This window comes from Prinia subflava, chromosome 4 (assembly GCF_021018805.1).
Source record: "Prinia subflava isolate CZ2003 ecotype Zambia chromosome 4, Cam_Psub_1.2, whole genome shotgun sequence".
In the NCBI taxonomy this organism is placed as follows: domain Eukaryota; kingdom Metazoa; phylum Chordata; class Aves; order Passeriformes; family Cisticolidae; genus Prinia; species Prinia subflava.
Genome location: NC_086250.1, coordinates 11046105 through 11072880, shown reverse-complemented (window position 1 = coordinate 11072880; position 26776 = coordinate 11046105). Strand labels below are relative to the sequence as shown.

At 42.6% G+C, this 26776-nt stretch overlaps 1 protein-coding gene across 1 annotated transcript; it reads right to left on the bottom strand.

Moving 5' to 3' along the window:
• Positions 1-407: 407 nt before the first annotated feature.
• On the bottom strand, positions 408-24827 carry TTLL12 (tubulin tyrosine ligase like 12). The gene is made up of 14 exons (XM_063395411.1): positions 24525-24827; positions 17943-18115; positions 15764-15962; positions 14418-14577; positions 13657-13790; positions 12072-12148; positions 7965-8081; positions 7643-7837; positions 5982-6093; positions 5058-5209; positions 4901-4982; positions 4385-4453; positions 2730-2868; positions 408-914 (listed from the first exon to the last, which is right to left on the bottom strand). Exons 1-14 carry the CDS (start codon positions 24810-24812, stop codon positions 763-765), a joined length of 2049 nt encoding a protein of 682 aa, XP_063251481.1. The 5' UTR covers positions 24813-24827; the 3' UTR covers positions 408-762.
• Positions 24828-26776: the final 1949 nt, after the last annotated feature.

Here is a 26776-nt window from a genome sequence, read left to right as displayed (position 1 = left end):
CCCCACTGCCAAATACCTCTTTCTTAGGCCCTAAACTTTGAAGTCCAAAGACTGTTTGGGCTTATAGCAGAGTTTTCAAACTTCCTTTAATTCCTTTAGGCTTCTGCATTCCTGTTCTGCTCCAGACATTGCCTCCTGCTCACTTCCTCAAAAATCTGCCTTCTTTAAGGGGCAGGCTAAGGATGACAGCCAGCAGTACAAGGTTCTTAAATGCTGCAAATTTTGTTTCTCTTGTTTTAAATAACAAAAGTGGGAAGATCCATAAAATCTTCAATCTCACCGACCCCACAGTTCATTGAATTGAAATAACCTATTATTATTATTATTATATTATTTCCCACCCACCAGAATGTTTTAAATCTTTGTATAGGAGGGGTAGATAAGAAAGGGACATACAAACCCCAACATGATTCAGTAAATTATAGTTTTAATGTTGACACAAGGAAACTTGTGCAATGTTTCCCAGCAAGCAAGCAATCAGGCTACCTGAAAAACAAGTCCTACTCTGAGGTCTCCAATATTCAATAAACAAGACACTTTGTCAACACACACCAACGATTTACAGAAAGAACAAAGCAAGACGAGGACAATGCAGACAAAGGGATTATCAATACAGTATATGGTATATGCATATTCTTCTGATACAATTTTGTTCCCTGGTTATCAGTATAGGAAAACAGTTGCATCAGCAGCTCATAGAACTGAAATATAGATCCTGCTGTTGAGCATATCTGAGAAGGAAATCGATGGAGTCTCCTGTGGTTAGACAATGCGTGTCACATGGCAGTTGTCCGTTTCATCCAGAAACAGCGTGCTGAAGACATCATTAAAAAACGTAGGGTGGTATTGGCAGGCTCTGTTACAGTCAGGATTGAAGTTCACCTCCAAGATCTGAGGCTGCATAATTCTTTTCCCTGTCATGGCAAACACAAACATTGCTGCTTATACAAGCTCTACAGAGATCCCAAATCACTACTTGTCTTTAATCCAGAAATTACAGAAAATGTGACCCAAACTGCCAAGCCAGTGTTTTTGTCTCAGTGGGTTGGTTTTTATAGGAGGGACAGACATATGTGCTACCATCATTATCCAGAGGACAACTATCTAACAGATTCTGTGCTAACCACTGTGCTAATGCAGTGCCTCCCCTGGAATGAGAATTTCCAGCCATTCAGTATCATCTCCCTCAATCAGCTTGTCAGTCTCAAACATTTTCAAGAAAACTCTGCTTCTCCTTTCACATTGCACCTTGCTTTCTTAAACCTCCCAGGTATTTACCAGTCCTGTTCCTTTAACTGCAGCCACCCCCATCTGCCACTTCATGCCACTCCTAAAGGAAGTCAGGAAAATTAAATTTTCTCTTAAAAACTTCATCAGTTCTGGATCAAATGCATTCTGTGCAGAGAAAAACCACAGGATTTTATTTCATGTCTGGTGTTGAGATTGTTAAGTGAGGGAACAACCTTCTGATGGATATGTAAATCCTACTCTGCTTTGCACAGGAGCAACGAATCTCTTTGTCCACAGGCTGCCCACAGCTTTACAGCATTGACACTGGCACCATCCCTCATCTCCAAAAGGCCAGGGACCTGTGCAGCTCATGTTCAGCCAGGCATGTCATGTCAGGTTGGTTCTTGTACTACAGTAGTTATCCTCAAGCTACTAAAATTTGTGAGCTGCTTTGCTTCTCCAATTCAGGACACCTCTGGCACAGGTGAAAGAGGATCCAGTGTGGATGCAGCAAACCACATTCAAGCCCTTGCTCCACCTCGTCTAAGCAGCAAAGGCTCCATTTTATACCTCCTGTTTCTCAATCATTCCCCTCCATGAAAGTGACTCAGTCTTTACAAATCAGTCCCTGCAGCAGTGGCCATGGGGCACTCACCCAACACACAACATCCAATTGCTAACAGGCAAACCTGGGCACAGGCAATCAACTTCTGTGTCCCAGAGAACCAGTTCCACAAGCAGAGAGTATGCTCAGCTCTGTTCAATACTCCCTGGCAAATACTCCTTTGTTTTGGTGTCTCTGCTACTTTTTTTTTTTACTTCTACAAGAAACACATATCTGGGTCAGGCACATTTACAGAACATTTCTGAGCCTCCTAGTGAGATAAATTATTCAGTCTGTCTGGCAGATTTTGCTACCAGTTCTCCACAGCTGCCTGGAAGAAAGGCTTCAGGTAGTCAGCCATGCTGTGGCACTCACATGAAGCAGCCTGACTCACATTGCAGAGACTTGGTAACAGCTGAATGTCAGCCCTGAGGACATCAATAGCACTGAAATGGTGAATGTGGTCCCTCCCCTGCCATAAGAAGTCACTGTGCACTGAAGACGCTGCTCCAAGCCTGGAAGCCACAGACAATCCAGTGTCTCTAAGGTTTTCATGGAGAGTTGAGTATTTCAGACATTTGTTTGGGTTTGTTTTGTGTGTGTGAAGGTTTGATTGGGTTCTTTCGGTTCCCTCCCACCCCTCTGTTGTTTTGCACTGTTTTTCTCCAAACAGACAACAACAGCAGCAGGAAGCAAGGATGCAGCCCCATCACTCCTGTGAAGCAGCATGGCAGATGCCATCCCTGCAGATTTGTAACTTCAGGTGTCAGTGGGAGGCACAGAGCACACAGCTCACACTGCCTGAGAAACAGTACATGTTAAAAGAGAAGAAACAGACTTCTGAAAAGGTCCACAAACATAAACAATTCAACATTCAAATAAAGGAGCTTCTCACCATCTCTGCTGGTGTCCCACTTAAGCATCAAGTCAATGGCATATATTGCTCTTGATGATGGATAATCACAGATGCCGAGAGGGGCAGGTTTGGATGAAGCAGCTTCGAACAATTCAGCAAATGCCTTAAAAATACTTTCCTAATAACAGAAAATGGTCTCTGAATGAGGAGTCAGGTTCCATAAAAGCAACATACGTGTTTCCAATTACTTCATTCATGCAGTGTTTTAAAGGGTTTGTATCAATTGCACTACACAACAGATGAAAATCTGCTCAGTATTGGCTTCCAAATGTGCATTCAGACCTAATGCCAACACAGAGAAAGAACTCAGCACTGGCAATATCCATGGACTTTGCTGGGGAGCCAATGAGTACTATGGAAATCCTGAAAACAGTGCCTTTAACATTAGAATTAACACCCTTCTCAGGCATTATGCCAAGTATTGCACTTATGCGTAGAGAAGAGGAGAAAGAAAACCTAGGGGGGGGTTCTGTCAAGACCAGCAGTACGATTGTGCAGTTCTGGCTTTTTTTTTTTTCCCCTGTCTATTCAGTTGTATTCTAGCTTTGCTTTGTTCTGTTCTGCAATGAAAAATCTTCTACCCATTTATACCCCTAAGAAGGGTGGGGGAGACATGGAGATTTTAAGAATGTACTACATAGGTGTAGTACATTTTAAAAAACAGTCAGATATCCAATCTGAAAGTGAATAAACCAAGAAAAACACACAGATGTGAATTTTAGCATTGGATTTATGCTGCACTGAACCACTCCCTCTATTTTCTGTACACTGTACTACTTTGGGTAACCTACAGGATATATTTTGACATCTCTCTTTTCACCCCTTGTAGTCTCTTCCAGACTATTTTAAACCCTGTCATATTCTGAGTATCATTAATTGGATACAAAGGTCTAGTAAAAACAAATGTTAATTAATTTATGGAAATCAAGTCACAGTTGGATAATTTATGCACTTTTGAATTAATATGCACATATAAAGGCTCAGCTATCATTCACTGTTTCTTCCAGCCCCCAATAAATATAGAAGAGTGAAAGAATTCCGTTTTGTGCATGTTTCTGAACCAGCTCTTCATATTCAGCTTTTTCTTTCAAGCATGAATCACAGGAAAAATTAAAATCAATGAGAAGGCCCTCATCTGCCTTCCTGCATGTTTTATGGAACTGTAGAATTTGGAGCTTTCTTTTTACAGCCAAAAGATGCCCTGGTATCAGAGAACCATCCGTGTTCTTGTGAAAAGTCATCTTGTGAAAAGTGCCAGGAGCAGGGGACAGGGCTCTGGCAAGGCTGCTAACACAGAGAAGCTGGGGCAATAGCAGGAAACTCTGCACTTGAGAGTAGTCAGGACTGGCTGTGTTGCTAAGTCAAACATAAAGAAATATCATAGTGTGATCATGAAGTAAAATCCTCAAATTATAAAATACAATTCTCTAACAATCAAGTATTTGAGGGCAAATCACACAAAGTTCTGAAGTAAAGGTTAACATATGATCTCCTTTGTGAAAGTGATACACATGAAATACGTCTTCTGAGAAAAAAAAATCCTAACAACCCAAGAATTTTGGAAAAGCTGAGTTAAAAAAAAAACCCAAATAGATCATGAACATTTACATGAGAAAGATGAATTGCTGACTTACCTGTACCATTGTCCAAGGATATTCAGGATATTGTTTTTCAAACAGAGGAATAAAGTCTTCACAGTGCACCTAAAACAGTTTAGTAATATTAAAGGCTGTCTTAGTTGGGAATGACTAAAGGATGGAACATCAAATACGTTTGCCATTCATACAAATGCAAGTAGAGAACTAGGGATTTAAGACAGCTTCTGAATACCTTCCTTGTTCCAGGAGTTCTTGTTATAAAACATCACTCTAAGGCTTTGACAATGACAAGCTGTTGTTTTTTACAATTCTTTTACTGTCTCTATCGATGTGGATTCTATTCAGAATGCAGGTTTGTATTACCTTAGATAACCACAGATGATTGGAGGAAAGAGGGGAAAGAGTCTAGAAAAGTGTTTGCTTAGGACTTGAGGTACTTTGACACTGTTGAAGTGGATGTGAAACAGGTTATTTGCCAACAGCCACAGCACAGGCACCACAAGATTTTCTACCAGCAGAAAGGTAAGGGAGTGTTTTGGGCCGTTTGCTTACCTGTTTCAATGTCACACCAGGAGCGTAATTCATGACAGTGAAATGCTTCTCATAGTCATCCAAGTCATCCAGCGAGAAGGCCCTAAGGAACAGAAGAAGCCCTCAGCTCCCAGGGCACGCAGTGCAGCAGGGGCACAGTGCGAGGGGCGGCGGGCACCTGTTGGAGAAGCGCAGCCAGAAGACGTCGTAGCTGTAGAGGCGCAGGGGCCGGGCGGAGCGCAGCAGCACCACGTAGCGCACGTCGAACTTCACCTGCCCCACATCGTCGCGCTCGAACAGCACCGGCTCCTCGATGTACTTGCACACCACCTACAGCAGGGCGAGTGAACCAGCCCGGGGGAAAGCCAGGGGCACTGCTGTCACCCAGGGACTCAGGGTATCCCTGCCTGCTTTCCGGCTTTTCCTCAGAAAGGTGCACCAACAGACAACGTTACTTTTGTCACACTGAATACAGAGTGTGGAAACAAGGAAGCCAGGACTTTAAAAATCACAGATTTTCTAACTCTGGTGACCTTGTTGTTTTGCAACAGTTGTGAAGCAATTCTGTATGCATTTCTGTACCCCAGAAAACACACGCAGTCCACATGTCACCAACAAATGGTGCTGAAGTGAGCTCCAGTGCTCACACACTGAGGTACAGGTGGATGCTGCAGGCTCCCTGTAAAAAGCTCTGTGACTCATCTCTTGTTGGCAAAGCTGGTCCTTTGTGCCACTGAGCACAGCAATAACAATCAACCAGGGGACAGAAGCAATAATGCTCCCAAATTGATGACCAATGCTAGCTATAGCCAGTGTTTGTCTGCCAGCCTGGGGATTGGCTTTACAGCAGCACCATGCTGCAATATCCCTTATGGTCAGGGCAAGTTTTATTTTTTAAATAAGACAACATCAGGCTCTGAATTCATCGCTGCAGCAGCTGGAGTTGACTGATTTGCAATTGAATCTATCCTGAACTGTATACTTATGGCCAGCATATGAATTTTGAAGAAAATAAATTTCCCTTGTATTTTCAGACCTCCTTCTACGAAGCAGTTTTTTCAGCTCTGCCTTTTAAATACCATTCAAAGCCACACTCTCTCACCTTTGGGCTGCTTTCCCTGTGCCTGATGATACTGTTCAGGTTGTTGGTGATGTGGGTATCCAGGCTTCTGGCCAGGTTCCATGGTTTGCATATCCAGTGATTGTCCTCTCCTCTGGGAGGGAAAGAGAGAGAGCAACACCTGTAAGTATCTACCTCATTCATCTGGCTGAACAGCCACTTGGCTTGATCCATGTCTTTCTTATCCTGAAAAAATACTTTATAAAGCTGTGGGCTACAGTGCAAGAATTAAGACTTTAGCTGACAGCTGGGGAGGAGCAGGTCTTAGGAGTACGGGAGAGAAAAGGCAATGGTACCTTTCACAAATTTATTTTTTTTCAGTTAGGGCCTAACATGATCTCACTGTTTATCTCCTTCTACTGCATCTGACTCCATCAAAAGGGGAAAACAACCCATCAACAGGACAGCATCACCATGACCATGCACAAGTCACGGTGTGGAATCATTCTGCCAGGAGCCTGAGAACATTCTGGCAGGGTATTGTGCAATTTTCCAAGTTAGTTCCCTACTGACGCCTCCAAATCATTCACATTAAATGACACCAGAACTCATCTCTCTGGGAAGAAACCACACAGTGTCTCAACACTTCACACTACAGGAAAATAAAAACACACCACCATCGTCTTCCTTTCTTTCACAGACACCTCCAGGGCCAAAATTCTTTGAGATATCCTTGAGAAAATCCAGCAACATGCTGGTCTCTCCATCTACCTTTCCAAGTCAGGACAGGGTGATGCTTGATGTCCTTTCCTCAACCTATTAAAGCATCATAAAAGTGAGCTGAAGACTGAAGTTTATGTCTGTTTTGTTTGTTTGAAAATTCCTACCATCCCCTTCCCATTCCCTGCATACACACTGCATTCCCTGTCAGTCCTTGATGTTGAAAAGGAATTAGACCACCACACACCAGGGACATGTGGCAGGTGTGCTCTCTCCTGGTCAATGCCAGTCCATAACAGGCTATGTATAGCAAAATAATGGCCAAATAAAACACCTGGCAGCTGTCACCATAATAAGCAAGCGTCACCAAAGCAGAAACCTTTCAACCAGAATACTCCATGCCAGAGAGAAGAGGTTATTCAGCAGTAGCTAATGCTCTCCTTCTCTCTTAAAAGAAGAAAAATCGTGGTTTCCACTCCACTTCAAGGCAGCTGCAGCAGCAGAAGGGTGGATTTAAAATCCTAAAGCTCCACAACTACTTCAGTGTAACACTAAAACGAAATTTTACTTTCATAACCTTACAGAATACAAGTGCTTTAAACATTTTCCACTCTGGCTTAAGTGCAAGAACAACTGCTACTGTCCCCCGGGAAAAAAACCCCACACTTGTTGCAAACACATTTTAAGGCTTTGTATATCTGTTAAATACAAGAAGCAAGATCTTGCGCTTTGCAAAGAGCAAAGGACTTCAACTCTGTATTCAAATCACAGCAAAGTTTCTGGGTTTCAAGCTGCATTGCTTAACTACTCTTACCTAAAACAAAAACCTAAAATGCCCCCCACTTTTCAGGTAAAATTTAAATGCAGCAAGAGCTAACTCATGGTGGTGCAACAGCTGCCAAGACCAAAATGTGGGCTCCTGGTCTTTGAGGAAAGTGGGATCAACACAGGACAAAGCCTATGGACAAGGAACACAAAGTCACCTTCTGTCACGCTGCTGGAAGTAGCTGATGAACTGAGGCAATTCTGTCTGGAGGTTGAAAGTCCGAGGCAACCACCGGGGCCCATCTGGTCCTCCAGCTCGTCTGGCAATGGATGCCAGGCAGTCTTTGACAGTCAGGAGGTTCTCACAGGGGAACTGGTTCACCATCACCTCAGGCTTCTCCTCACTCAGCTTCCTACAAAGCAAACAAGCGCCTGGTGAAGGGGGAAGGTTGGGGAGGCCTTTGGGAGCACAGTTTTTATAGCAAAGAAATTTAAAAAAAAGTATTTTATAGGGAATAATGAATCCTGTAATTAATTAACCTATAATCTTTGAAGTGTGAGAAGTTGTAGAGGATGTCTGCTTCTCCCTCGTTGTCTGTGAATACAAAACGGGGATGTGTCAGGTTGCTGAGGACTTGCTGAATGTCTGTGAAAACCCTAGAAGAAAGAAGCACATGAAGAAAAATGTAGTTTAGTTTCTGAAACTGATCAACTCATGCTTGAATAGAAAAAAACCTTTTGACTTTCTACAAGAATTATGTTTTTCTGTATACAATCTCTGTGACAATCTCTTCTTGATACACAGATACAACTTAGATTGAAGTGGGATAGACTTAAAAATCGTGAGATATTAGCTAAAAAATATTTATTTTGAGATACAAATCTCAAAGGTAGTTTAGCTCTGACAGCTTCATAAAAATAACAGTTCAGAAGATGATGACTAAACCCTGACAGAGAAGCAGTAACATGAATTCACTGTTCTACATGAAAAGTCCAGAAGTGAGAGCAGCCTTGTGAATACCTTCACCCCTGAAAGAGCTCTAAAAATCCACCTGCTGTCATCCACATGAAAGGAAGTAATAGGAAATCTTGTCAGATAAGTCTGTAGCTTCAGAAGATTATTTTTGTTTGTGCAGAACTTTAAATAACCCAAACATATGAAAGTAGGTACATTAGGTATATGCTAGGAATACACACAGCTTTGAGGTTTGATACAAATTCCCTCTCAATCCCATTTAAAATCACACAAAACCCCAACCCAAACCTGAAAGGTATTTCAGAATGTAACCAAGAACGAGGCAAGTTGTTGTGTATCTTAGGAAATTTCCCTCTCAAATAAAACCAGTGATAGAAATAAAAGTTATTTTGATGACTTTACAGCTTAAAGTGAGGCCACTTAATTCAGAATTCAGCATGTTGACTCAAAAAGCAAGACTGGTTTTTTATGTCATTCTCATAGTAAGGGAACATTTAAAGAGAATAAAAAAACCACTAATTTTTTCCACGAGAAACTACTGTATCCTTCCACCTCTCCAGATCTATTCTTATCAGTTGTGGAACTTTCCTCTCCTCCTCCACTACTAACCAACTGGAAGATCTATTCCCCTGAGAGACACTTCTCTAAAAAGATGAATTGCAGAAATAGCCTAGTCACAGGGGGAAATAAATTCTTTAAAAAGCAAAGTATGTAAGATGCTTTGCATGGCTCCATATGTGAGATATAACAATAATTATACTTTTTATGCTGAAGCCTATAACTGAGAGAGACCTCTTCATTGTGGATGAAGGGAATCAGCCTCTTGAAAGAAGCCACCAGTCTTTCCTCACTGTTGCAAAAGAACAAAATTCGTATTTCCACAGAGTCCCATTAGCATTTCTTCCTGCAATTCGTGGCTTCTTGGCTTCTCCTTGCAAGTCTGCACACTGGGGGAAAGTGTAGTACCAAATCTGATGTACTGGACCCACTAGAAGTTCTGCCAAACCCACAAGCTCCCCTAACATCCACTGGTTTGGAGCAACTGTTAGTCCTTTCAGGAGCAAAAGGAAATCAAAGTGGTGACCTGAAGATAAAAGGCCAATTATGTAATGCTGTAACAAAGTCCCGAAGCATCCAAAATCTCCACGCAAAGAGGCACAAAAGAACACATGCAGCATAAGGACTACTAAAATTCAAGTTGTTCAAAAAATCCCAAATTGGTTCCTTACAAAGACACCCTACAAGTCACCATCCTGCAAAGCCCCCCAGGCTAGAGCATTTAGGATTATGTGTTTGAGGACTTGCTTAAAATGCAGCACAAAAGAAATAAGAGGGCTCAATCTAGCTTTGTTAAGTGCAGGAAGATCACTGTAATAATATGAGGGAGGTTAAGATTAGAGAGGAAGTAAGGCCATTTCATTTGTTCTAAGGCAATACACTGGTAATACCACAAAAAGATACAGACAGGTAAGGAATGCACCAAGTCCCATTGTGGCTTGGCAGAGGGCAGAACATCTACACTCCAGTCCTGTAATATCAGCCAAGCTGTTCTGGACCTTTCAGTCCAGTATCAGTGACACATTGACCTAATGAAGCCAGCTAACCATACCTCCCCAAATGATGAAAAAAAGTCTGGGATTAAAAATCACATTCAGTGAAATTATGCAAGTAAGATAAATATGTTTAAATATTACTTAATTTACTCAAAATATTTAAAGCTAAGAAGCAGTTAACAACTGAGAATCAACTACCACAGCACAGAGCTGACAAGACCAACCAAAACAAAGAGTTGTGTCATAACAACTCTTTGGACATTTTAAAACAATAACGGATGTAACTGAAGAGAAACCTGAAAGAGAAGATCAAAAGAAACAGAGATGATCAAGGCCAACACAAACTGGAAAGACTTTCCCTAATAAATCTGTCTTTGAAGCTCTTAGTTCTTTGATTCTTTTTTTCCATTCAGCAATCAGCACAGCTGGATAGAACTAGGGCAGCAGTTACTATGCTACAAGACCTAATTAAACCTGTAATTTTGCTGTATCAAACTACGTGTACTCACTCCCCTGCTTTTCAGGATTCAGATTAAACATTTATTTCATCTTCCACTCTCTGTCTTAATTCTGCTTGGATACAAGATGGCTAAGGATTTGTTCCAGGTTCTAAACATTTGCAACCTTGTGCCTTGAATTTCTTCTGAATCCCCTAAAACAGCAGCAATCCACACAGTAGAGCACAAACATTAACAGGGTACACCCATCTACCCAGCTCCAGGTGTCCCCATTTGTCTGCCCAGGGTGACAGCCCTAAAACCTTTAAAGGAGGCCAAGAGCACTGGAGGGCTGCAGCTCCCACTCAGTTATCTGGACTCTGAGATGCTGCTCTGCTTTGTGGAGGAACATTAGTAGACAAAATTCAGAGCATGAAAAGGATCTTACAGCCTTCTGTGCTGATATGAACAAGATATAGGAAAAGAAAGGGAAACCCTTAGGAGTACATTGATTGGGTGTGGATTAAATTCTTTAGAAGAAGAGCAGGAAGAATTTGATGTGTTTCCCCCTCCTTCCTTGCTGAATTGAATGCCATTCATTTGAAACATAAGATACAAACTAAAGAGGTAAGCAGTGAAAAATATATCAGTGTTTCCCAACATCCTCAGCATTGCTTTCTGCCTCTATCAGAATGCATCTGCCTTTGACTCCTGTATCTGAGTACAGCAAATGAAAAATACAAGCTTCTGCTTCTCCTCACAGTCATGTAACCAGAGATTTCAACTACAAATGGAATCTTGACTATCACTGGGCAAGTTACTTCCCCACAAGAAGTGACTTTGATTTCCAGTAGTTCTTCTCAAGTAAAGTTGATCAGTAACAAATCAACACAAGAAGCTGGTGTGTGAGTACACCTACCAAATACATTTTAGTGCAACTTTACAATTTAAGCAAAATATTTCAAGCAAAAACTGTGATCCCAGTGTCAGACTACAAACACCCTAGAGTGCAACTCGCAGCACATGCTAAGCAGTGGTTTGTTTTTCTGAAATAAAACCAGTAACAAGGCAGTCTGGCCATGCAGCACCACTGTTTTTGCTCAAAAAAAATCCCTTATCTTTGCAGTGTTCTTCCAGCTTTCTTCTGAAATGGTTTCACATCATACAGTCCATTTTTGTAGCAAACACATGTCCAATTTAAAACATCCCAGGTTTTTATAGGATTCCTGTTTGGTAATGCCATCTGAACAAGGGAAACAGTCTGTTATATTCACACAGCACAGAGCAACCCCTAAGGACATACATGCTATAATGCAGAAGACAAAGTCTTCAGTGTCTCTTCTACACCTTAAGTCATACTTAGTGAAAATAACACTGTGTAACTTCATGTTAAAACGTGATGCAACTTTTCTTTCACCCAGAAGGTGGCACTAATTAAAAAAAAACAAAACAACAAACTAAATTTATTTTTCAGAAATTCTGTAAGTGACAATTCGTTCACTCTGAATAATAAATCCAACAGGAGCAACTAGTAAGTCAGAATCTTAGGCAAGTGGCTCCATACAAACACACCCTTAACTTGCCTCTGTCCTTCACAGGTGGAAAAGGCTGTTCAGCCAGAACACACTGTAATTACTGCACATAATCCTGGTAAGAAAACATTTTGTTTGTGGATACATACTTGAAAACTTTGTCTTTGGCATAAACTGGTGGATTTATCGCTACAGGAAGTTTTTCCTTGTTTTCTGCTAAAATTGCCTAGAAAACAGAAAACCACAAACAGTTAATTCGAGGCAGAATGAAAGAGTCCATTGAATGTCTTATTGGTCTGTTCTCTTTGGTGCAGGTGAATTTCAGACAAGTTACATTTTGACAATTCTATTATGTTGTGTAATATGCTGTTCAGAAAAAAAATCTGTACAAGAGCAGAGGCAGAAGGAAATCCTATCAGTAAAAAGGAACAAGAAATAAGGCTTTGAGACCAGGGCACATCAACACTGTTCAAAGACCCTGAGAAGCTCTTGCCTCCTAAACATTAAAAAAAATCTCAAATCACAGCAAACCATATACAACAGAAGACAAAGTTACTGTATTTCCAACAAAATGGAATGCTCATTATTTAGCTGTGACGCTTTGTTACAGATGACTAAAAAAATTATAGGAGTTTGGAAGCCAATTCTGGTCCTGTGAAAATGAGAAAAACGTTTTTTTGCAGCCTTCAGCAGTAACCATGCCTGCAAAGTCTCTCTCCATCCTGTACAGCCCCCCTCTGACTGATAAAAGGAAATGCACCCTTGGATCATTGCTGATGCCTGCCAAAGGAAGCAGCTCTCAGAAAGTCTAGGATAGGAGAAGTGTTGATGCAAAGTACAACTCTTCCAAAAATCCAAAATCCCAACCAACCAATCTGCCTTAGGTTACAAGACAGCCTAGCTATTATGAGCGTATAACTTTATTTAGCAGAAGCAGGTTAACTTCATTTCTGACTAGATATTGTTAATAACAAGCTGGATAGTGCATTTTCTGCCTCTCAGCCATCATAAAGACACAGACAGCTGAGGTATAGATTCATCTTTAGAAGCTGTACTTTGAATGCCATAAGTAGCCAGTACAGCATCCTCATAGATATCAGTTTCCTCATTTTTCTAAGAAGTGAATCTCGAGCAGACATTGTTCATGAAAAGGAGATTCCAAACATTAATTTCACATCCTTAAAATATCCTAAACCTTTATTAGAAAGGAAACAAATTGAATGAGTACTTTTATAGGAGTGCCATCAAATTAAAAATGTCCCTGCTCCAATATTTAATGGTTCTAAACCACAACATAGCCCAGTCTGAGAAATGTAATTTTTCCTAAAATAGTAAACTAAATCTTTCTGTAATTCAAGACTGAACAGCAATGCTACAATAACAAATCCAGTCAATAAGTCTATTAGATAATGTATCAAATATCTAACTGGAAGATGGATGTCTCAATATGAAGTACCTTGTAGTGTGCTTCTAAAAAAAAGCTATGCAATACAGCAATAAAATATTAGAACTCATTTATGTTGCTCCAGTATTTAAACACTTAGATATCACACATAAGTATAAGACATTTCTTGTCTCACTGTGCTTTGAATTGGTTTTTTTCGTTTAATGGCTGTCCTCTGAATCAGTCTTTAAGTTTAAAAGAAAGGAAAATCGGAATTCTTGCAGCGCTGTTTTAGACACTGCCTCTTCTTAACAGAGATAAGATATGGAATTAACTTGTTAAAATCATACCTGGTAATGCTCATCTGGTGGCTCTGGAGTAGAACAGCTGACATCCAACAGTTCAGCAGGCACCCAAGGCAACAGAACACACTTCCTGATCAGGCGATCCGTCTCCCCGTGAGCGTAATCACGAGTGACTTCATCTGCAGCAGAACAGAACCTTTAGGAACTGCCCTTCATTTCCCACTGACAAGCTTCAAATGATGGCTCTACAGTCAACTCCAGCACGAGTTTCATTATTTAAATGAAAAATTAAACTCCAGCACGAATTGCATTATTTAAATGAAAAATTAGAGATAATTAAAGAAACGAGATAAAAAGTGTGTTATTTAGGATGCTTATCTTCTCCACATGATGGAGGCATAGGGTGGCCCCTGACTAAGATTGCAGGAATAAATCATTGGCCTGGTGTTTCCCAATTTTCAGATCCTGACTTTCTGACTCAAAGCTACAAACACAGACTTGAAGGAATTTTTTAAAAACCCCTCAGGTGACTGAACTTGCAGTTTCACTAAGGCAGTGATGCAAGATTTAAGTTCTCTGTCAATAAAACAATAGCAACATTTTTGGACTGGTAAAAGGTCTCAACCCTGAAAATACAGAAATACCAGACAGAGAGAACTTTTCTATTTGACAGTGTTACAAGAATGCAGCCATTTTAATATTGAAACATTTGTTCTACTGTGAAATGCTCAATGATTTTGTAAGAATTGGCCCATTTTCTGCTGCAAACATTCAAGAAAACCCCAGCTCCTCAGATACACACTTACCACCAGTTTCAAGGTCTCTCAAAGGCCAGAGAACCGTGTAAGCAATTCGTTGAGGCATATAAAACAGAGGTGCTGCTGCAAAACTCGGCTGGTCTGAATGCTGAATGCGCGATCCAAATTCATCCATGATGTACCAGACAGGAACCTTCTCCTCTGCAGTCTGGACGAATAACCAGAGGGAGACATCTCACACACATGGACTGAAGGAAAAGCTCCCTGAGACAGAGGCATTGGCAGCACCCCTACACCACTTCTCAGACTCCTGCTTTAGCCTCCTCTTTCTTGTGCTGCTGCTGTTGCCTACCAGACCCGCTTTCCCTGAACCAAACCAGCCGCTTAAGAGAGCTAAACCAGCAGAAGGCTGCTTGGTAGGATTAGTTTTCCTTCAGTTTCTCCCAGACAATTAACTAAAAAGTGTTTGAAGTTTGTTTAAGAGCAAAGGAGAGCAAAACTGCTGCCTGCAACAATGGCTGGCTTCAAGTGTTGAGGTTGCATCATCAAAGTGCCCCTTTCTGCAATGTCTGTCACGAAAAAATCCTGAATGAGGAAATAAACTTTAAATTGCTTGGTAGCACTACTGTGCTCTTTTTATGGAGGCAGGAATGGAGCAGAGAGACTAGACTTGAGGTATTTCCCCAAAAAGTGAACAGAAGACAAGTTCAACTACAGGTTGAATAAACTGTCTTCTGGAAAATCACTTTTTAAGTGGTAACACAGATAATTCCATGTGACTCACAAGCTAATCATGGCAAACTGAGTAACAAAGAGATAGGATAGAAAGACTCAGAGATACTGTTCAGATTTCCCTTTCATTTAAGGAAAAAGTCACAGTGAATCCCCTTCTCAGAGATCTTTCAGACCTGATTCTACTGTGAGTAAAGTTTGAGCTTAATTGATAAAGACGACCAGTCCAGAGAACAATCTCAAGACCCTGAGCTAACAGGGGCAGTCCCATCACGCTCTCACTGCTCAGGGTTAGTCCTGCCCACTCTACACAGGGCTGAGGCCAAAGGACTCACCTTTCTCCTCTTTAACTCCAAAGACTCCAAAAAACCTTGGAGCTACACTCCAAACCCTACATTAGGGTTTTCACCTGCACCCTGAGGGTTGTATTCCCTCAAAAACGACATGTGTGCCTTTGAAGGTGTTTGAAGGCTCAAGACATGCTGGTACAGTGCTGAAGGACTACAAAGGGCAGGGTGACCAAATCTGGAATGGTCTTATGCACACACCCTAAAAGGAGCATTTTCTTTCCCTCCGAACAGAAGGAATGCCTGCATCTTTGCTAATAGTCATGTACTGCAACATCCTCACCCCAAGACTTTCAGCACCCGGCAGAGTCTTACCCCTTGAGAGAGCTGGTAGGTCTGGTTGTACTTCCACATCTCCTGCAGCACCTGCTCGACGCTGCCCTCGTCGGGGAGCTCTCCGTGGAAGGGCACGCCCATGAGGTTGGCCATCCTGTGCAGCAGGCCGGGCACGCGGCGCAGCTGCTGCCGCGCGTGCTGCGCGCGGAACGTCCACGCGTGGTCCACCAGGAACACGCTGCGGAGAGGGTGGGCGGCGTCACACACACACACGCCACATGCTCGGAGTACAAGCTGTGTTTCCCTGGAGATGCTGTGATAGCTGATCTGTTCTTAGTCACAGAGTCACTCCCAGAGCACACACCGCAGAACTGCAGGGTAGGAGCAACCTCCCAGCAGCAATTTACACTCTGGTTTTGCTCCAGAAAGCTCGTGGCACACTAGTGAGCATTTCCATGAAAATGAGGAGCAAATACAGAACAGGCACTCAGCTTGTTTGAGCTTATTCCCTTTAAAAGCCAAGAACACAAATGTCTTCCCTTTTAATCACTATTAACTCTACTGCATCAACCTGATATTCTTGCCTGAAGCAGGAAAACAACACCTTATTTTGAAAAATTACTTGAGCACCTTGTTAGCCACAAGGTCTGTGACATCTACTGTCATCTGAAAAGCCAGGTGGAGAAGGCTGATCATCAGGAAGCCTTGAAAAGAAATTGTGCAGTAAGTTTTGGTTGTTTTTATTTGGTTTGGTTTTTTTCCTTTGGATGGGAGTGTGTCACCAAGTTATTTTCAGAAAAAAATGCATTGTTTAAAAAAATTACAATCTAACCCAAAATAAAACCACACATATCTGGCACAACTTCCCTTGACAAGTTTAACTCTTGTTTAGGGTGCATGACTTTTAGCAAAAACCCGCAGTTTTTCAAACAGCAGGGTTCTTCATATTTTGGTTGTATCTTCTGAGTGAACCAATACAGAGAACAATCTGAATTCTACTTGCTAGTGAAATCCCCAAACCAAATAAAAACCCCTCCACAAGACCCATATTTCAAGGTCTTGAATATTTCATATTTCAGAATGCTACAAATATGCCAGCTGTCAAATAGGGCAAGTATGGCTGAACAATTACTGTATCCCAGATTACACACACACACATGAAAACTCACTTAATTTTAGAATTAAAGGCTCCAGAGAACGCGAAGGTCAAGCTCTTTGAAAATGTTAGCAAACAGGTGTGTTTGGCCTTCTGCTCCTGTATTGACACACATGAGTGCTGCAAGGAAGCCATGCTTACCACAGGAGCTGGTTTTGAACTTGATAATTTAAGTGCATTCTCAAATTTAGAAAGATGATTACTTTAAGTAAAGGCAAGGATGTAAAGGCATATAGCTATGACTCTTAGTTTGTTTTACTCATCAAGCCTAATTTAAATTTTTAGATTTTGCATCTTTACCTCAGATCTAAAAAGTATGAAAGGTCTCACAGAAATTTTATACAACTGAGCAGAACTGCATTTAGATCTCCAGCAGAGATGACTTCATCTCACTGCTTTTTATTAATGTATGAAAAATACCCTGTTCTCTGTTTGAAACCAGTAAGAACTCAAAAAGCAGTACTACAATATAAAGTTGTTTCTTACACAACTTTATTCTAGTTTTATTGATGCCTCTAGTCTTATATTCACAACAGAGAAGCTGATTTGTAAGCAAGAAAACAGAAATTTGATACATTCTATTCCACATGCATGCACACAACCACACTCTTGAATTATACTTTAGCCAACTGAAGGAAATGCAACAGCCCACAGAATATTACCGTGAGTACCTTCTTGGCATGAGATTTGTGGAGATCACAAGTTTTTTTTAGTGGTTTTTTTCCACAAGCACACAGTCTTGCAGATACAAAGGTTTGCTTTATTTCTGCAGAAATCATGTCAAGGTTGCCTTTTCCCTGTTTTCTCCCTGAGTTTACTAAAATCGATTTCTAAGTATCTTCCTGCATGATTTAAAAAGAGACCGCGTTAAGATATTTGTGTTCCTGGTACCCTTTGCAAGGTGTGCTCCATAGCATGCATCTTTCCCTCAAACATGCAGCTATGTCTTAGAGTTGGAAAAGAGGACTTCTGAACAGAAACAAACAAGTCTCAAAGCAAACTGTCATTACAGGGTTTCACACTCCTCAAAGACTGAACACTATTTTCAAAATCACAACTCACCTGTTGGGATTGGAGGCTTGAAGGCCATTCTCATTTGTTACAATAACTTTGAAACAAGGTCCATTTCCAGGATTTGGCTTTTTAAATTGTTCTTCCATTTCTTCATCACCTTCTTCCTCCTCATCCACCTCTTCTACTTGCATTATTCCAAAGTAGTCACCGGCATCAAATATCTGAGACAGAAAGTGCACAAAATATCATGAAACTGGATATGGCAATACTCTGACAAGCACAATCCAACACCTGTAGACAATTCCTCCCTGTAATCTGATTAAAAAATTGACATTTTTAACTTAAGAGATGAATGAACAGCAGTATTTATTCTTTTACATTTTAACAGAGCTGTTTGTCTGGGAAGTTTCTTTAGTTAATATTGGTAGGAAGCTTTGTTGGTTTCTCTGGCACCAGCAGGGCTACTAATGGTTGTCTATCAGTTTAGTGCCTCATTAAGAACTTTAGAGGCTGAAAACAGAATACCTTTGCTCAACCTCTGCTAAAATCAGTAATTTAAGACCTGCAAAACTGAGTGTTACCCAGCCTCTACAGCCATACTAAAGCACATTAACGTCCCTGAAGAAAAAGAGCTTTGCCCAACTGAGTTCTGAGCCAGTTAAGAAATCTCAGCCTGTTTCCCTCTCTCTTCCTGTAAGAGAAACTACCAGTGCTCACTCAAGTCCAGGTAAACTGGGAGACTCCTTATACTGTTATATATAAAGTTAAGTTTTACACACTTATCTCTACTAAGGTGCTGAAAGGGGTTTGTTTACATTCCTGCCTACTCTGGGTGCAACAACTTCATCTAGAACATACAGAAACGAGGGCAGTCACCACACAGGGCTCCCTTGCCAAACAGTGGGCTTGCATATCTGGCAGAACCAAGACCCTGCTGACAACTTCCATCATTTCAAAATGAACAAATGCTTTTAGGAAGACAAAAATAGGTAATGCCTCAAAAGACCATTGAAAAATTTCAGAGAGAATAATCTTGCTAGAATCACTCACACAGTACCTAATAAACCAGGCATGGACAGACAAATCCTTTGTCTCAATCTATTATGACTAAAAAGCAGCAAGGAGGGAGAAAGGTTTAAAATGTAAACTCTGGAGTTACTGGTTCAACACTCCAAATCTGCAATGCTTCAACACACAGCCTGCAACGCCACATTATTAAAAACCATTACTTCTATATATTGACAACCTCTTAGCTGTAAAACGCCAGTGGCAGCAAAAAGTTTTCACTTGTTCAGGTGAGTGTTTCTACAGGACAATTATTTTTGCTAAGCCTCAACAGGAGGGTGAGGAAATCAACTCCACATTTGTGAAGAAAGGCCACCTAGTAAAAGGAGACAGCTCCTCAAAGAGGGAGGAAGTCAGCAGGGGAACAACAGCTACTTCTCATCTTCAGCCACAGATCACAGAGCAGATCCACATGGAGAAGTATCTGAAATTCCCTTCTGTGGAACAGGGGATGGTATTTTCCTCTGAGATGGCAGAAGGCAGGTGAAGGGGGGATCATGGTGGATAAAAAAATCATAGAATGTCTTGGGTTAGAAGGGACCTTAGAAGATCATCTCGGTTCCAGTCCTGCTGCCATGGGCAGGGATGCCCTCCAGATGCTAACAATAGCTAACAGCTATTAGCTGTTATTAACTAACAGCTTCTTAGCACACAGCTTCTTAGCTGAATGCTAAGGAGACGCTAACAATATGTTGGTTAATACATATATAGGCATTTTTTAGGGTAAAAAATTGTTTTGCAAAGAAACTTATTAGAGTTTAAAAATACATCTATTTAAAAAAATAAAAATCAGAAACTTAGTTGCTTTCACTTCAGCAGCTATTAAAATAGCAGTTCCAATTTCTTTCTAGTTTTCCAGTTGCTAGAAGAGGATAACATTACTCAGTAGTAAGCAGTATCATAACCTCTTGCTGTTCTAATAGTAGCCTCGAAAGCTTTTTTAAGTCTCTGCACAGTTGCCTTGAAATTTTGTAGTCACTGAAATTCATGTAGGTGCAGGCAAGTCCACGCAAAAGGAAGAGCCCTTCCCTGTGCTCACAATTAATTTTTGTCAGGTTGGCTCCCAGCTGGGTGAGCTCCCTGGCCTGGTTCAGGGCACAAATGCTGATCCCAGCCCATGGCAGCCGGCAAAAGCAGCGTGCCAGGAAACGTGTTCCACTCTTCCCTCAAGTGACACTTCAGTGCTCCTGCCGCTGCATCAAGGGCCATCCTCAACAACCTCATTAGACAGCAAAGAAGCAACAGACAAGGGAGTCATTAGAAAATTAGAAAACGAAAAGTGCAAGAGTGACTGCAGAGGAGCCACTTGACATGTGCTACAGTGTGACACTGTGTGTGTTCTCACACTCAGCTTCTGTCTTAAGGAGTTTGTGAGAGAGGGATACTCAGATTCAGCCTTCGCTCACGACAGGCTCCACCCTTTACCAAGCACCCACAATGAATAACAAGTTCTTCCACAACACTAAGGGGAAGTTGGTTGTTGGTTTTTTTTGGTGTTGGTGTTTTTTTGTGGGTTTTTTTGGGGTAGGTGGTGGTTTGTTTTTTTTTTTTTTTTTTTTTTTTTTTGGTTAAATATCATCCTCAGACTTAGAAAAATGAAGGGATTCCAAACACCCAAAGCCAAAGTTTTGGTCTCTCCCTCCAATAAATCATCAGATGCATGAGCCTGTAGCAGTTGCATTTAGCAAAAAATCTCTACTTTTAATACCTTTACAAGATTATGCTTAATGAAAAATTTCTCCTAGAGAATTTACAACCTTGTAAAAGTGAATTGTGTGTATTCCTCACTCAAAACAAATCACACTTCTTGCAGCAGCAGCTCAAGACCACCTTAATCAGTGGCTTTCTGTGAGGGTTTTGCCATTTTTATAACTCATAATTGATAATACAAGAAGTTCAGTAGTTCTCTGATGGTTTGGCAGAAGCACCTCGTTGTCAGTGTGGATATACAGAGAGTTTTGTCTCCTCTCTTCCTCCCTCCCTTTGAGCCTGGCTGTCACACTGAACCTATTAACATGGCAGCACCATTAAGGGAATCTTAAGTAAGCTCCTTAAGCAAAAACCAGCTGGATAAGATCACACCACCAATCTGAAAAGTAATCTTTGGCTTGAAGCAGAACAGGGAGAGCTCACATTAAGCATTCCACCAGGGCAACCAATAACCTCTAAACAGCAAAAGGGTACCAACACATTCCAGTGGCACAACTGCTTGCAAACAAAACATGTTTGGGCAAAATCCCTCCCTCTCCACGTTCAGGTGCAGTTCCAACCTAACCAACCCCAGCAGAGCAGAGAACTTGATACCAAACCAGGCACACGTCATGACAATTACCACACAGGTATCTCCAGCAAATTCTTTTAAGGCACACAGCAAACTGCTTCCAGGTAACCTCTGAGCAACAGGCTGCCTTCCACTGCTCTGGAAAATAAAGTCTAGCAGTATTACCATACTGCATTCCTTCTAGTAATTAATTAAAAGCAACATCTGAGGGCTACAAAAATCTCCCTGCAATACAGAGAAGCCTGTAAAATAACTTAGTGTATGGCTGGAAGAGAAAAAGAAAATATTATGAATCAACTTAGATGCAGGCACTGTATTTTCCAGGCTTGTAAACATACTATACACAGTTTATCCAATAGCATAAGAAAGAACCACTACACTAGAAATAGAATTTTAGCACTTATAGTGAATGATCACACATGCATATATTTTATTTTTCAAGGTTCTGCCAGAAATAAAAGAACCCTTCCTCCTAACAGACATTGAATGCTAAATGCAAAACGAATAAATTAAAGGCAGGTTTACCAATCTAGCAGTTATACCATTTTTTGAATGAGCAATCCAATTACATAATGCTCTCAGAAGGAAACCTGCTCCAGCAGGTCCCAAAGTAAATAAAAAACACCCAAACTCTCCACTTCTCACAGGCTTTGCTTGGTGTACACAGTGGAGGGAGGGTGCACTCACTCTGTATGTTGAAACACGTGTAAGAATGTTGGAAAACAGCTGCTTGGGCTGGGTTCTAGACGCATTGATGGAAGAGATATTTTTATCTGTATTATGGATGCAAATTTTTCAAGTTCTATGCTAGAAAGTTTTAATCTTTGCAGCAGGTTAGGCCAAATGAAAATTTCCTCCCATTTTATACATGTAACAAGGAAACTGATCCTATGCTCTATGTTGCACTGGGTTTTTGTCCCCTGAGTTATACTTTATTACCTAGATTCTCAAAACCATTTCATCCCTTCCCCTCACTTTCTTTTCTTTCTTTACTGCTGCTCCTCCAGCCATTCTGCATGGTCTAGTTCTAAGTAAGGTCCTGTAGCTCTGCCTCTACCTCCTCAAGAGGTTATCCCTGTCCACAGCACTCCTCACAGTAACTTTTCCTGGATATCCAAATCATCTCAATATCCTTTTGCCCTTCTTCTGGACAAAAACCAGAAGCTGCAGCAGTAGAGACAAGCACTCTCAGCAGCCTGCTTTATGTTCCAAAGCTCACTGCAATAATTAAGTCTCTTTTCCCACACACTTTGGGACATTTAGTACACAAGAGCCTGCTCAGCCACCAGTGCAAGTAAAATGAAGCAGCAGGAGCAGAGGAGCAGCCTGCTGCCTTGGGGCACGTGCTTTCTTCCTTCTGCCTTTCATCATCACAGCCTCTGTGAAAACATCAGCACCACGGGTCTCTTCTCACTCTGTTGTCTCCTCAATGTTACACCCTCCCAGCAAAGCTGGTAACAAGCAAGGATCTCAGCCACAGGTCACAGATCTCAAGCCTGCACTAGGTCACAGCACAGAATCAGTTTGCTTCCTCCAGCTTCAAACTGGCACGCGGAAACACAACAGCTCTCAACTCTGGGTTTCCTTGGCAGCTTTACCTTCTGTTCCACCCTCTTCCAGGACATCCCTTCTCATACCCTCCTACCTAAGCAGAACTGCAGATATTCCTGCTCCAAGTCCCTTGCATGAATACTTACTGAGGGGGGTGTAATTCCACAATAAGTTTGTGACTGGGCATATATTTAAGGTAATGTAGATTTATTTTCTCTGTAATAAACACATATTCCTGTTATTAACAGTACCACACAACAGACTGAAAGCAGGAGGAACGTATTCAGACCCTTCCTGACTACACTCATATCATGACTTGCAATGCTTTTCTCCTGTCCCTACTTTGAAGCTGAGATGGGGAAAAGATGCACTCAGGTAATGAGAAATTACTTTACCTATACATGGGTGATCAACTGCAACTCCCTCACCTTCCCTTCCATCCTATACTGCCTGTTCAAACTTCTCACCCCATCTCACTCATTTCTTCACTGCTTACCCTGCCTTCCAGCAAACTACCACTAGTTTCCCTCTCCCCTTATCACATCTCTTTCTCTCCCCAGGACTAGAAGTTCACCTCATTGGTATTCTCTTCTCTAGGTCGACTCCTCTAGACTCCCTCAAGCATTCTCAACTCTCCAGACAAATGGTTTTGGGTTGCGTCTCTTTCCTGCCTCAGTTCCTCGTTCCTTTACTCCCACAAATCAAACACAGCTTTTCCTCATCACTGAGGCTGTGCTACAGATGTGCAAACCAAAAAAAAATTTCTAAATACAACCCATGTCTTTACAATCTGTTTAAAATCACTCCTTTTATTGGCTTTGTTTCTCTTCCCTTTCCCATCACAAAGCTCCAGGAAGCAAGCAGATGGTTGCTACAAAGGTGAAAAGCGATACTCCATCCTGCAGTGTGCCCCTGCCTCCACACTCCCTTTGGTTCAGGGCCAGGGTCAGCCTCAGCCGAAAGCAAGCTGCCAAGCCAGGTAGCTCAGGCACACAGGAGATGGGCCGGCTGAGCTCTGCACAGTTATAAATGCCTGAGGTGAACTGGGGAAAAAAATTAAAAATCAGGCAAAAGCCAATCCAAACCATAATGGATTAATACATGACAACATCCCGAGTCTAACACAACTACCGTTGCTATTTTTCTTAATTCTCTTTGGCATAAAAAGCTGAAAGGTTGAGGACACTTTCCTACATTTGGCTGGGACAGAGTTAATTTTTTTTCTTAGTAGCTGGTAGAGTGGTGTGGATTTTTTGTTCCATCACCCCTCTCCAGTACTGTATCTCTAGCTACCAGGACTTCCAAACGCTTCCAAACTTCACGCCGACAACAAAAAGACGAAATCAGATATGCACAATACACCTGACGTCTTTTCCAGCCCCGAGCTGCAGTTTCGGTAACACAACCCGCACCGTGCCTTTCCCGCTGCCCCCTGCTTAGCAACACCGTGACTCTCCTCTTCCCCCAGGGCTGGAGGGGCAGCCCCCAGCACGGCTCCTCTTCCCCCAGGGCTGCAGGGGCAGCCCCCGCACGGCTCCTCTTCCCCCAGGGCTGGAGGGGCAGCCCCCAGCACGGCTCCTCTTCCCGCAGGGCTGGAGGGGCAGCCCCCGCACGGCTCCCCACGGCCTCCGCTCGCCCCAGCTCGGCGCTGTCCCCCGGCTGCAGCTCGGGGCTGTCCTCGGGCTGCCCCTCAGCGCCGCTCTCCGTGCGGAGCCCCCGCGCCGCTCACCCACCTCTCCGCGCAGTTTGCGGCTCAGGCTCTCCCAGTACTGCGTGGGGACCCGCGATGCGCGCAGCGCGGCCCCGTGCAGGGCCACGAAGGCCGCCAGATCCTCCTCGCCCTCTCCCGCCATGGCCGGGCCGGAACGCGCCGGGCGGGGCCGAGGGCGGGCGGGGAGGCGGGAGCGGCGCTCGGGGCGTGCCCGGAGCCGGAGGGTTCGGCCCTGGGACGGGGCGGGGGTCGGGGACAGCCCAGGCGGGTCCGGACACCCTCGAGGAGACGGGGCCTGAGGGGGCTTCATTCTGCCGAGCAGATGCGAGTTCTGCTTCTCTGTTGTTCTTCTCCTGCCCTTGAGCTTTAATAAAATTCGTGGTGCAGTGCTAGATTTTTTTTTTATTCTGCCGATGTTTAAGGACTCTTCTGGAAGGTGCCAGCCATAACCCCTGAAGTGGGTTACGGGTGGGGTGTGAGGCATGGCAGGCACAGGCCGGCCACAGCAGTGGGAATTGCTCTAAACTGTGGTCCTCAGGAAAAATATACAGTGTCAGTCATTTATTAAATTAAAGCTTTTTTATTTTGACAAGGAAATTTTAACATGTAGGCCTGCTTTACATATCCGTCAGCACAAGACGGAGGTGTCTTTGTTGCAAGTGCCTGTAGCAGAGTGCTGTCTTCCCAGTTCTTTCCTTGGATGGTTTAGAAGAAATTTCTAAGAAAATCTCTTCCTTCCAAGATTTTGTGGGGAACAGCCTAAACCAGTTTAACCTGAGGCTTTTTAAACATTACTGGTAGCTTTGGCTTTGTCTCAGATATGGTTATAAAGCCCAAGAATGAAGCCAGGTGTTCGACTGCTCAGAGCACAGGTCTAGGCTTTGCTGTGCCCACTGCTGCTGCTGGGAGAACCCACATCGCTCCCTCTGCAGATTATCTGCTCCACAGGCTGTGGAAATTCCTTTTCCTGCCAGTCCATCCTCAAATCAAGGACTCAACTTCAGCGCTGCTTGGGTTGGCAGTGCAGCACTGTGCTGGGAGGGGCGTCCCACAGCCCTGGAAATAGGTTCAAGAAATTGGATTTTAGGATCTAGCAGCTGGTCAAGAAACCTCATATTCACAGCCTACAGTCAATGGAGTGTGTGCCTTGTTGAAGAAATACCTCTTTGCTCTCTGCTCTGTCTAGTGTTGCTGGACTGGTGTCCTCCGTAAATACCCAAGAATAGCACCAATCCCTTTCTCACAGAATTATTCAGGAGGAAGATCTATAAATTAGAGCTACAATAGCTTGGCCAGGCAGAGAGAGAGAGTAGAAAGAGATCATAAATGGTGCCTGTGTGCTGTAACTGTACATCACCACTCAGCAGCTGAGGATCTAACTCAAATCTCCAGGTTCGATATCTGAATAGTAAATGCAGGCAAATTTTCCTCTTTGCCTGAGACTGTCTGCCTCACCCCGTGCTGTGTTCCCACATTTCCTCAGCATAAAGGCTCCACTAGGATGTCTCTAAGGAGACCTCCGTGATTGAACAGCAGACAGTCAAAAAATAGTTGGATTTCTAGTGTTCCTTAACTGTGGTCTCACCCTGCTACCCTGAGTTTGAGCAGATTTTTTGCTAATATTGTTGTTTGGAAAAGAGGATGGCTGTGGTGTTGATCTTGCCCTAGTATTGTAAAATGTGGAGATTTGACCACGTACTAGTAGTCCTCCTGGGGACTTGCTTACTGACAGGGCACACTTCCCTCACTGCTGTCTTTATCATGTCGTGTAGTTAACTCAAATCTTTTACTTACCTTAAAAAAACAATCTGTATTTTTTCCTTAAACAGACCAAGGAGGAAAAGTTTGGGGTGTCTTCATGTGTTTATTCAGTAGTGCCACAGTGATCACACCCTGTCCAGAGGCAAGAGAAATGTGATCGTGTTCGAACATGAGATTTACATAATTCTTTTTTCTCACCAAGTGTAGGCAGCTGCCTTCTCACTGCTTGTTTGCACTTCCACCTCACTTTGGATGGGAGTTGTGGCTGCAGGCTGGCTGGCTGTGGTTCCAGGCTCTTTGGATGAGTTTGCAGGTCTGGGAGCAGCTGCTGATAAACTCTTAGATAAGACACAGTGAGAATCACTGATGTTACGAGTAGGCTGTAAGTGGGCTCTTCCCTGACTTTGTCCAGCACTTACCTAAATGTGGGTTTGCTCAGCTGTTGTGCTTGGCAGCTTGTTTTACTTTTTTGCTGGTTTTCCACAACAGGAGTAATTCCTGGAGCAGAGAGCA